Here is a 12,095-nt window from a genome sequence, read left to right on the forward strand (position 1 = left end):
CACTACACTGTGCACTTAATGAGTCATAGTTATCCCAAATGATTTTTAATCCCTCAGGTTATGGCAATTTGCAGTGTAAAGCAGCAGGGATGAGAATTCACACCTCCAAGTCAGAGGCCATGGTTGTTATCCAGACGCAGGGCTGGGCTCTGTGCTGATGAGAAGCTGCAGTATCTTGTGTGCTGTTCTTGAGTAAGAGGAGAGCAAGAGACTGACGCAGCCTCTGCAGTGATGCAGACGCCGTATCGCTCCGTTATGATGAAGAGCCACAACAGATCAATGCAAGTCACAGAGGGACTAGAAATTACAAAATTAATATCATTTTTTATTGAATGAGACTTGAAACTAATGATTAAATCAGGAAGTCATCAGGAGCATGTTTGTTGCAGTCACAGAGAGAGGATGCTGCTGGCGGTTTTACCATAGACCCAACTTCAGGCTATATAATAATAATAATAATAATAATAATACATTTTATTTAAAAATAGCGCCTTTCAGAGCACCTAAGGACACTGTACAATAAATACACAATATACACAATAATAAGAGTAACAGATAAAAGTTAAAAGCATGCAGAGGTTTAAACATAAGCTATTTTAAACAGGTGCGTTTTGAGGGTGGACTTAAAAAGAGGGAATGAAGTATATCAGTAGAGGGGCCTAATTCTGTTCAGACAACAATAAAAAAAATCTAAAATCCAGCTGTATTCACTTTGGAAATTATAGCTGGTGTCTCCACTCGTATTGATACACACATTTTCATGTTGTAAATTTCTTGTAAAGCATTCGGTGTTTACAGTGGGATCATCACACTGGATGTTAACTTGGATGTGTGTTACTGCACTTTGAGAAAATAACTATAAATAAATGCAGAATGAGGCAGACCTGGACTGGTGGTGTCTGTCTCTCTGAGCTGTGCCGGCTGTGGATGCGTCACAGCTGCTGGGGTGGAGCCAAGAAATTATGGGGCAGGTGATTAAAAGCGATTCTGCATGGGGAAAAAAATCTGCTTTTATAAGATTAAAACGCAAGAGAAAATTCCAGAATAGAGAGCAGAGAGGCAAATCAACAACAGCAACAAAAAAGTTAAATATATTGATTAAATTTGTAATTTTTGTAACATTATATATTTCTGTTTCCTTAACCTCTGAGGTTTTTTGTTTTTGCTGAATTTTATTTTTATTATTATTTTTATTTAAAATGAAAACTATAAATATAGATTCCGCTCTACTGAAGGTGTCGCGAAGATGAACGACGTGATGACGTAGATACCTAAACAGGAAGTTTAAACTGCAGCACGCTTTATTCTTCCCCACATGAGCACGAGAGCCGCTGTCGTCAGCACCTGAGAACAAATGCCGGTAAAGATTTGATTTAAACGTAGAGATGACAACGTCTGTATGATCGCAGCTGTCGCTTCCGTACTAACGCCTGTTTTCAGCTCGTGACGGAAACACAGTTAAGCAATTAGCTAGAATGCTAACGTAGCTTGGCTAGCCGCTCTGCCAAACTCTGTGCACAAGAATTGCAGTTAAAACGTTTATCGCTTGTTCGCTATCGGAAAGCTACCAGAGAGCATGAAACTAACTTTTCTACAATAAGCATCTCAATAAAGTTAATTCGGCGCAGATAGTTAGCAGATAATTGAAAATATTCAAGTGAAATTCTAACTTCAGGTCTAATAATCTGACCAGGTTGTCGACCTGTAGGAGAAGCTAATTGATCCAAAGCAACACTAAAAGGTAGGAATGTTGTTATTTGTTTCAATGGTGTCAATTAATGCATTAAACATACTTCTTTCAGTTATATCCACTTGTGTTAGAACCGAAACCGCCTTAAATCAGCTGATTTTTTTTTTAAGGGAGTTTTGTGTTGTTGTGAAAATGCGGCTAAACATGCCAGCACCTCTGGATAGTTGAAGCCCAGCTGTTTAAGAGGAGGGTCTCTGACCGTTGGGTCCTGTGTGGTCTTGGCAGGACGACTGAGCCGCCACGATGGCAGCAGGCCGGCTGAGCTTCAATAACATCACCGCCTTGGCTCCCATGGTGCGAGTGGGGACTCTGCCCATGAGGCTGCTCGCTCTGGACTACGGAGCTGATGTGGTTTACTGTGAGGTGAGGACAGAGGCTGTATCCTTGGTGACCATATTTGGATTATCCCCTCTCTGTGACATCATACAGAGCAAAGAGTGGTGAAAAAATAAATAATAAATAAAATTATATTTATACAGCACCTTTCTAGACAGTCACAAAGTGCTGCACATAAGGTAACAAATAATAAAAGGTAAAACAGACAATATAAAACAGGCACAAATTAACCAAAAACTGTTTTAAAAAGAGTTTTGAGTTGTTTTTTTAAAAAAAACAACTCTCGAGTCCACAGTTCTTAATGTCTGAGGGAGAGGGCCACAGTCTCGGGGCCACAGTCTCGGGGCCACGGTGGCAAAAGCTCTGTCACCCTTAGTTCTCATCTTTGTCTGTTTTATAGCAAGTAAGCCCTGATCAGATGACCTCAGGGACCTGCTGGGGGCATCGGGCTGTGGCACATCAGAGATGCAGGCTGGTGCCAGTCCAGGCAAGGCTCTAAATGTCAAGACCAGGGTCTTAAAATGAACTCTTAAGTTCAACAGGAAGCCAGTGTAGCTGAAATAGCAACGGTGTCACATGTGAATACTTTGTTAAAAGCCTGGCTGCAGCATTTTGCACAGCCTGCAGACGATCCAGTGTGCTTAGACACATAAACAGTGAGTTACAATAGTCCAAGCGTGAGGAAATAAATGCACGTATAGCAATCTCCAGTTCAGAGCGAGATAAAATCGGGCTTAGCTTAGCCACATTTCTTAAATGAAAAACTGCTAAGATGGAGTGTTTACAGCAACCTGACGGAACTTGGGTCACGTGTTGACCACAAGAAGAGGGAAATGTTTGATAAGAAATAAGTAAAATCCGAATAGTTCCCCCTTGACCCTTTGGTGTCTGTTGCAGGAGCTGATTGACATCAAAATGGCCCAGTGTCAGAGAGTGGTAAACGGTAAGAATCTGTGCCCTTCGCTGCCCTTCATACCGGCTGTTCATTCAGACCTTTCTCATAACTGTGTGCATCAGACGTGCTGGAGACGGTGGATTTCGTGGCTCCGGATGACCGAGTGATGTTCAGGACCTGTGAGAGGGAGAAGGGCAACGTCGTCTTCCAGATGGTGAGACTGGAAGCTTATAAGCGAGCAGAATGGCATCGACGTGGAGAAACAAAATTACTTTATTGGCTTTGTGCTTATTGTTTGCTATGGAAACGATAAGTCTGATTGGTCCTCTGCACAGACGGGTCACAGGGTCAATCTCACATACTGTTTGACCCAAACAGTATTGAAGGATTAATCTTCCATTTATTATGTCAGACGTCTGTAGTTCAAAATTCAGGATTGGCACTTATTGTTGGGGAGGTTCAACGTGCTGTGAAGACATGAAATATGAACAGTGTGTAAGGGGACACCTCGAACAGTCTTCCTTTTGTCTTTCAGGGAACTGCTGACCCGGACAGAGCGTTGGCTGTGGCCCGACTCGTGTGAGTTCAAAGTTGACTCTTTGTGTTGCGAGTGAAGTGCTCGTGCCGTCAAGCTCTGCACCGCCTTCCTCGTCACAGTGACTTTAAACTTTGTGATAACAAGCTGCTTCCTCACAGGGAGAAGGATGTGGCTGCTGTCGACGTGAACATGGGCTGTCCAAAGGAGTATTCCACCAAGGTGAGTCCAGTCGCCCCCCACTGACGCTGTGACCCTCTGTCCCTGTGGCTGACCTCTGACCTCTGCTGTCCTGCAGGGCGGGATGGGAGCTGCTCTCCTGTCGGATCCTGATAAGATCGAAGCGGTGAGCTGTGAGCTAAGAGATCACGTCAGGATAAAAGGAATGTTTTTAATTCTGACTTTGGTCTTCACCTCAGATCCTGAGGACGCTCGTGACAGGAGTTTCCATCCCGGTGACGTGTAAAATCCGAATCCTGCCCTCAGTAAGACGTGAACGTTTCACTTCCTCACCTTCACTCTGTTATCTTATTCATAGCTGTATGTTTCAGTGTTAATGTGAGCTCACCCCTGTGCACTGTGGAGGGGGTTTCCCTTTACCTCGTATTTTAAGGTCTCGTGAGACCCCATCCTTAAAAAATGTGCCTTGCACCCTCTGCATGCACACAGCCCCACCTCTGCCCTGTTTGTTGCAGCATGCGGTAATATGCAGCAACAAATCTGCAAGTGCGTGTTTTACTTGCTGCCTTGCACCGTGCAGTCAAAGTGCTCGCTCAGAGACGCCCAGCTTTCTGTTTCGCCTCAGCTCTGCGTGTTTGTACGTCTGATCGTGGTTGGCTGCACGCTACACGCAGTTTTTAAATTATGGTTTCATTCATTAAGAGAACAAAGTTATCCAAACCTAGCTGCCCGTGTGCAAAAGTAACTGCCCCCTAAACCCGATAACTGTTCCAGCCTCAACACTGAGAAGTCAGGTGTTTGTGGTCCCTTCAGTGGGCCACATGTGCAGAAGAATACATGAGGAGGGGGTAAATACTTACTGCAGATGTTTAATCTTCGCTGTTCTTTGGTTCCAGCTGGAGGAAACAGTCAGTCTGGTCCGAAGGATCGAGAGGACGGGCGTCGCTGCGGTCGCCGTTCACGGCAGGTAAACTGCTTGAAAACTTCAGTTACGGAGAAGCAGAGTACAGTTTCATGCAGTCATTCAACTCGTATACATAATTAATTATAATGAGGCCAGTTCATCCTCTGATTGTCTTTGCATCTAAAATATGAGAAAGTTAGAAAAACATCTCATAATATTTTTAAAAAGAACTTTTACTGCACAAAACCAAACAACCGAACAATCTGTTTACGGTGCCAAACAGAAGGAGCCAATAAGGAGCCTGGAAAAGTCTCGAACTGCTTCCTGTTGGATTTCTTTTGGCTGTTGCTGACGGACGTCTGTGTCTCGTTGTTGTTCAGGTTTAAGGACGAGCGTCCCAGACATCCTGTCCACTGTGATTACATTCAGGCCGTCGCTCAGGCCGTCTCCATCCCCGTCATTGCAAAGTGAGTAACAGTCAGCTCCCGCTCATGTGTTTGAACGCCATTCTTGGCTTGAGATCGAGAGTTTGGCCCTGTTAGGAGAGAACGGCAGCTCCTCTGAGGACAGAGCCGTGTGGTTTCTGTCCTCAGTAAAGAGAATCTTAAATACCAGCGTTCCTAAACGCAACACTAAGACCTGGAGTCATTAAACCGTCCGCTGTCCTGTGTCTCCTTCAGCGGAGGCTCTCTGGATCACGTGAAGACCAACGCCGACATAGAGGAGTTCAGAAAGGCGACGGGCGCCTCGTCGGTGATGCTGGCCCGCGCCGCCATGTGGAACGCGTCACTGTTCCGCAGCCAGGGAGCGCTTCCTTTGGAGAAGGTCATGGAGGACTACCTCAAATACGTGAGTTTGAAGTGCAGCTCGTGAAGACGCAGAATAAAATTCTCTCTTTGGAGAAGCTTTGAGCACGTTTGGCGTTTTGTTGATTACCACAGATGTTGTTTGATGCTTCACAGGCGATTCAATACGACAACAATGCCTTCAACACAAAGTACTGTCTGTGTCAGATGCTCAGAGACAAGGTGGAGTCTCCTCTGGGGAAGCAGGTGCAGGCGGCGCAGACCAACGCTGAGATCAGGTGCAGCACTGTTTGTTTGTTTGCAGCAGTGTCAGATGTGTATGTACGTCGGGTGGGTGTGGTGTGATGTGGTGCTGACGTGTTGCAGCGAGGCGTACGGGCTGCAGGAGTTTTACCGGCAGACTCGGGAACAGCTGCAGGCTCGGAGGGACGCCCTGCAGAGCGGCAGCCAGCCGGAGCGACCCGTCACGGACGGAGACGTCACCACCATGGCCGTCAAGTTCGAACGGTGAGTGAAAAACACGTTTTCAGCTCCTCGTTTGCAGCTGGAGATGATTCTCATGGTTGACGCAGCAGCTCGTAGAGCCGGCCGTGAAAGGCCAGTGCACCACGCTTTTAGAGGCGTTGTGGTTTTCCAGAGACCTCAGCACAAAATATTTATGCAGTGTTATTTGATGAATTCATGCCACGACTCTTTTAACTGGAAATGAGCTTGTGGCTGATTTTTCCACCGTTGATAAACACGGTCTGGGGGTTCTGTTAACTTCTGTTCCCCAGTTTAACCTTAAGGAACCAGACCGCTTTATTTTTATCTAAAAATCAGGATTTGGCCGTCAGCCTGAAGACCAGCGGGCGGTGTGGACACGCAGCTTGTTCACGTCCACCTGCTGGTTATGTTTGGGCACCGAGAACTACTCAGTAGGTTCAGGGAACGTGTCACTGTTACATGCACCACACGCCGCCTCGAGAGAAAACGAGCAGCTGTAACGAGGCGGTACTAACTGACACCCCGGGGATGACAGCGGGCTGGACACCGCTGCCCGTCTGCCTGCGTGGACTAAAGTGAAACTTGGTGGATTTGATGTGTTTGGTTGCAGGAGAGAGTATCCTCCTCAAATCACTCCGAAGATGTTCCTGCTCGAGTGGAGCCGTAAGGAGAAAGTGGAGCAGCCGCAGTACGAGACGGTGAGCAAACGCAAAGCTTCACGTCCACAGAAATGTTCGCCTTCGTTCCTGAATGTGACGGCGTGAACGATTTGTGCGGTTCTAAGAGGTGTGTGTGTTTCAGGTGCAGCGCGCTCAGGACCGAGCCTTTCAGTCCACAGTGACCGTCGCGCAGAAGAAGTACAGATCTTCACTGTGGTGAGTACAAACTTCAGTGCTTCTGCTCTGTAGCTGTGTTCAGTCACAGCGAGCCGCTAATGTGAAAACACCAGCGAGGCTCATCTCTTTCCCTCCACACAACCGGCAAAGTTTCTTGTTGGGTTCTTCTGAGCAGCTCTGAAAGTCTCCTGGGTTCACCGGTTGTTGAGCGGTGGTTCAGGCTTCTGTTTTTGGACGGGTGGACTGTGCCGAGCTTTGGCTCAATCCTGGAGAACTCAGCTGTTCTCCTGCTTCATGTCCAGCTGACAAATCTCAAATCTGATTTTTAGCCTGCATGCAAGCCGTTTTGCAACCCACCTCCACCTTTTTCATTGATGCTCTTTTCTGTTGCTACATGCACTGAATTGCTGCCGTGTGATTGGCTGTTTGGATAGTTGCGTCATTTAGCAGCTGAACAGCCAACAGGGAATCTATACTCCTGAAGTAAGTTGTGAAGAGTCGGGAACGCTGAGGCGGAGCTGAAAGATGACAGGAATGGCGTCTCTGAGCCCTCTTTAAGCACCTCAGTGACAAAATGTCAGCTTGTGGAATAAACTGCACGGCTCTGATCCTCTGAGCGCTCCCGCCTCCTCACAAATATCTGTGCTCGCTCATTTCCTACGGTTATTGTGACGTCTCGTGTGGTTGAGCGCCCCTCCTACAGTTCTGACCACATTAGCTTCTCACAACAGGCACGACTGAAAGTGTGAAAATAGAAAGTTTCATACAGATTATCAAAAGTAGACTCGGTGTTGTCCCCGTCTGACACCAAGTGACTCATTTCGGCTCCAGATTTCATTTTGAAATGACACAAAGTAACTGAAGAGAATTAGAATATGTTTATTTAAAGACATCGTGAGGATGTTCTTCCAGCTCAGAGTGCGGAAACCCTCCAAGAAATGAGCCGCAATTGAAAATTTGATCGCAGTTGTGATTTCTTGAGTCTGCTGCGCTTTGGGCTAAAACTATCTCGCCGTCTTTCAGGGAAAAGTCAAAGAAGTTTGCAGAGCAAGCGGCCGCCATCGTCTGCCTGCGAGTTCTGGGAGTACCAGAGGGACGGATCGGCGAGGAAGACTCCGGCCTGGTCTGCAAAAGGAAGAGGGAGGGGAAGTTGAACGGTGCCGCAGAGGAAGAGAGGAGTAGGAAACGGCACGTAAGCGACGTCCTGCAACAAACCTCAGAGGTCGCTGTGGTAACGAACGGTGACAGTCACCAAGAGGCTCCGCCTCCGAGCCAGCGGGAGAGCCTGTGAGGAGTTTAACAGCTGGCAGTGACCTGCATGATCAGACATTTAACCCAGAAAGGAACTCTGAGTTTGTGCTCAGTTTTATTTTTTTTTATTATTCATCACTTCATCTGATTTAAACTCAAAGTAAATATTTTTTAAACCCAGCACGGCTGACATTCGTCTCACAGCTCAGGTCTGATCGTTTAGTCCCGTTAACCACGCCGCTCATCCGCCTCTGTCCTGTGGATGTCTGCACGTGTGCGGGGAGCCACGCCTCCTAATGCACGCGGTTAAAACCCATCAGAACTCGCTGGGTTTTATATGAAACGTCTCGCGCGTGGCGTAGCCATCACACGGTGTCCGACCTGCAGAACAGACGCTATCCAGTGTGAGAGCCTCGGGTGTTTGATAAGAGAAGATTAAATTAAACTCAGACCTCCTCCAGCTCTCTTCTGGGGTGGTGGGGAGGGCAAGATCTCTCCAGGAAGGGTCTCCTCCTGGGTCCAGAACACCTCACCTACCAGGAGGAGCGCCACTCTGTCTCTGAGGGAGAGCCCCGCCCCCTTCAGAAGAAGCTCATTTCTCCCGTTAGTAACCCCGATCTCTCCCGGCCACAGGTGAGGGTAACAACAACAATCAGCAGCTTCACCATTAGTTTCATCACTGCAGCTGCTCGTCTCCAGCCCGGGTCCTTATGATTTACAGACAAACGGCTGTTGGATAAAGGAAAGCTGGCACAAACATCGAGCTCCTACATGTGAGGCTTTAATGAAAAACCTCACCAGAGGTGCCACACGAACATTTCACACACGCGTCCTGCAGCAGGTGAGCGACGGTTTCAGGGCTCGCCTAAAATCTGAGTCAGATCCTGGAATAAATGCAATCCTGTGGCTGCTCGTTACTGATTCCTGTCAGTCTGGTGTGAGCTGAGTGGACGACGCTGTGCAGCTGGAGCATCAGAGCGTCTGCCTGTAGATGTCTCTGTGCTGGACAGGTGAAAGAAGAGGGCGGTGCTCAACTTTTCAATTCAAAGTTGAATCTGTAGAGCGTTGCAGAAAGCCGTTTTAACACCCGGTGCCTTACTCTGTCTTTTGTTCATGATTTGTGGAAGAGCCTCAACCGCACCGTGTGCTGATGGAGAAGACGTCTGTGATTTGTGCGGCTTCTCGCCTCTCGGTAAACACTGACTGTCACACTTTGTGAACTTGTTTTGATCTCATGATCTTCTTTGTTTTAAGGTATAAAATCTGCCAAATGATGTCATGTTTTATGTTCTTGCCAAAGGAACAACGTGTGCTTTTCTTTGTCTGCAAGTTGAATTAAAGCATGTGCAGCCTGGTGGATCTGTCCTCACAGAGCTCAGCTGTTCATAATGACATTTTGGACACTTTTCATTAACACTGGCTCAGGCTATGTTTGCCTCCATTAAAGAGGTCGTCTTTGTTAACCAAATGTGCATGTGGCTCATTTCCCCCTCAGTAATATCTGAATTTAATTGGATTTTAAACCCAGAACTTGAATCGCTTGTTTTGTTGCAGCAGGATTTCTGCTCGTGTTCAGAACTTTCTGCACAGTCAGATGAAAGAAAAATAATTATCAAACTAGCTAAACTCAAAAACATGACTGGCTACACAGCTGACTGTTTTTACAATTATTGAATCCAGTGATGAGGCACAGAAAGCTGCAGTTCCTCTAACATCCACTAGAGGCTCCCGCAGTCAGTCCATCCCATAGACTCCCATGTTAAAACTTTGCTGGAGATATGAACACGTTTACAGCCTGATACACAAACTTCGGTCTCTACAGGTGTTCTCTTTATAACACCTGTGCAGGTGGGGAGTCACTGTGTAAACTGCATAAAGGCTGAAAGTTCGAACTATTCAGGGCGTGGCCTCTCTGGCCTGATAGGCGGATGGTGACACAGGCGGCTGTAGCTGCTAGCTGTCTGTTAGGCTTCACCTCTGGTAACTGGAGTCCCTGAACTGGACCTCTGGACCGTGTTTGTGCTGTTTGGAGCATTTTTTTTTTTTTTGGTCATGAGTGAAATTCTATTTCCGCACTAATTTGCAGGCGCTCCCATACTGTTTATGAATGCAGCTCGTTCTCATTAGCTGATAAATGAATACTCCACACTGTTGTCTAAACATGGTCACTTCTGGGTCCCACTAACCAGCATGGTGGCAGCCAAAAATGTTAAAACGGAGGCTTTAATATTCACTCATGAACCAACATGTGAGCTGTGTCCATCTTTCACATACAGTCTATGCCTCTCCTCTTCTCACTGTTCTGATCTTTAGCAAACATGAGCATGACATTAAAGAAGAAAGATTCTGTGGTTTTATTAACTCGTATTTGATCAACTTTTGGTTCAGGACGTGCTCAGAAAATCTCAGGAGAACGCGATCAATAATTATTAAAAAATATTTCTCAATTTTCTGTTATTTGTGTCGACCTTCATCCACAGATCAGCACATCTCTGTGGTGTCGCTGTATGATGTGGAGGCCCAGGGATAACAATGCTCGGCAGTCCCTCATAAAGAGGGTCACCTGGTCGCCCAACCCACACCTGAACCTGAGGTCCGGTTCATGAACCGGCAGGTGTGAGTTTTCCTGGGCTGACTTCGAAATTCATGCAGTTTTAAAACCTTTAGCTTCCTGTGTGACATGTTTCAAGTAGCCTGGGCCTGTACTTGCTTCACCTGACCTCACCTGAACTCACCTGAGGTCAGGTGAGGTCAGAGCTTCTGCACGCAGAACACGAGCGTCACTACACAGGTGTGCCACATGGTGTTAACATAAAACCGCCCCTTGTGTTTAACGAGTCCCGTGAAGTCCTGAGCTGAACCTGTGAGGTGAAGACATCCTGCTGCTGACGTCAAATTAGGGCGGTCTGATGGTGCCTTCATGGGCGCTGCGAAATACGGTTTCCACCTGCTGATCTCTGGGAGGGGACTCAAAGAAGGTGCAATGTGAAGCTGTGTGTCTGAAAAAATGGTCATAATTAAGGAGAGGAACACCCTGTGGAGGCTTTCTAAAAGCACATGGCAGCTATCTGTCAGCTGCTCCGTGGAAAACAAGATGAAGTTGGGTGAGGCCACACAGGAAACTAACGTCTCACAGCTGAAAAAGGAAGTGCAAGGTTAGCAGCAGTGTGCATGGAGAGATACTACAGTGCTGCACTTTAAATATGAACACAGGAACTGCTACAGATCAGCAGTTTCTGACTACAAAAGCGGGGGAGCATATTTAAGTTATATTTCTGTTCATGAATCAATTATCGGATTATATAAAAAGAGACAGTAATAATAAATGCTCTGCTTACAAAAACAGATGTATTCTTACAGCAGCTGGAGACAAATGAACCATGTCTTAAAGATCTTATTTTGAAATTATAGCTCAGACATGATGAAACACATTAGCTGTTTTTAAAAGGAATTCGAGGGTTCTGAATATCTGACTGGTGTAATCTTTATTTTTATGAATTGAAAACCTGTTATGACACTAGTCATCATCTTCTATTGGCTGCTCTCTTCAGGGGTTGTCGCAGTCGACCATCTGCCTCCATCTTCTCCTATCCCAGCATGCTCTTCTGTCACTCCATCCCTCTGCATGTTGTCCTGCACTACATCATCGAACCTCTGAGGTCTTCCTTCTTTTCCTTCCTCCTTCGTTACTTTGGATGCTTGACCCCATCCAAATGGGAATCCCCTCCCATCACACACAGCACCACTTCATATGCTTCTCTGCTACTCCTGAATTCCTCATGCAGTACCACAGTTAAATAAATAAATAAATAAATAAATAAAAATACATTCTTTTAAATTGTTAAATAAATGGTAAAGTTTTTTTGTTTTCAGGGTTAACTTCCTGTTTGATACTTGCCACACCCATCTATGACATGCCACACCAAGATATCACAGCTAAGGTTTATTTAGAAAAAATAAACAAACATAAAAAGTAAACAACGTTTAGATCGAACTCTTTATTTCCACTTTTGGCAGTATATAAACCCTGCCCATTTTCACTTTTGGCTTAATGGGACCGTTTTCAAAAAGCCCCGGTCACGCGTAAACACGATGTATTGGGGTTTCCGAGGCGGC

General features: G+C 46.2%; 1 protein-coding gene across 5 annotated transcripts; it reads left to right on the forward strand.

Annotated features, from left to right (window-relative positions):
* Nucleotides 1–1,190: 1,190 nt before the first annotated feature.
* On the forward strand, nucleotides 1,191–9,299 carry dus2 (dihydrouridine synthase 2). Of its 5 annotated transcripts, none has more exons than XM_042226400.1 (17): nucleotides 1,191–1,360; nucleotides 1,694–1,741; nucleotides 1,861–2,113; nucleotides 2,984–3,029; nucleotides 3,104–3,195; nucleotides 3,517–3,560; nucleotides 3,678–3,738; nucleotides 3,815–3,862; nucleotides 3,936–4,001; nucleotides 4,593–4,663; nucleotides 4,981–5,067; nucleotides 5,281–5,449; nucleotides 5,563–5,684; nucleotides 5,773–5,913; nucleotides 6,503–6,590; nucleotides 6,694–6,767; nucleotides 7,752–9,299. In XM_042226400.1, the coding sequence occupies exons 3-17, from the start codon at nucleotides 1,994–1,996 to the stop codon at nucleotides 8,017–8,019; spliced, it is 1,497 nt and encodes a 498-aa protein (XP_042082334.1). In that variant the 5' UTR covers nucleotides 1,191–1,360; nucleotides 1,694–1,741; nucleotides 1,861–1,993; the 3' UTR covers nucleotides 8,020–9,299. The 5 variants fall into 5 exon arrangements, with proteins under 5 accessions (XP_042082334.1, XP_005936447.1, XP_005936448.1 ...); XM_005936385.2 differs by having other exon boundaries at nucleotides 1,192–1,360; nucleotides 1,976–2,113; XM_005936386.2 differs by lacking the exon at nucleotides 1,694–1,741 and having other exon boundaries at nucleotides 1,192–1,360; nucleotides 1,976–2,113.
* Nucleotides 9,300–12,095: the final 2,796 nt, after the last annotated feature.

The sequence above is a fragment of the Haplochromis burtoni genome, unplaced genomic scaffold, assembly GCF_018398535.1.
Source record: "Haplochromis burtoni strain Fernald_Lab_line unplaced genomic scaffold, NCSU_Asbu1 Contig_210, whole genome shotgun sequence".
Taxonomy (NCBI): domain Eukaryota; kingdom Metazoa; phylum Chordata; class Actinopteri; order Cichliformes; family Cichlidae; genus Haplochromis; species Haplochromis burtoni.

What these genes read in the sequence shown, in the direction of transcription:
- dus2 (XM_042226400.1), top strand. Translation starts at nt 1,994, where the DNA reads ATGGCAGCAGGCCGGCTGAGCTTCAATAACATCACCGCCTTGGCTCCC. An exon ending in GTGTCAGAGAGTGGTAAACG is followed by an intron (nt 3,030 to 3,103) that starts GTAAGAATCTGT and finishes TGTGTGCATCAG; the next exon opens with ACGTGCTGGAGACGGTGGAT. An exon ending in AAATCCGAATCCTGCCCTCA is followed by an intron (nt 4,002 to 4,592) that starts GTAAGACGTGAA and finishes CTTTGGTTCCAG; the next exon opens with CTGGAGGAAACAGTCAGTCT.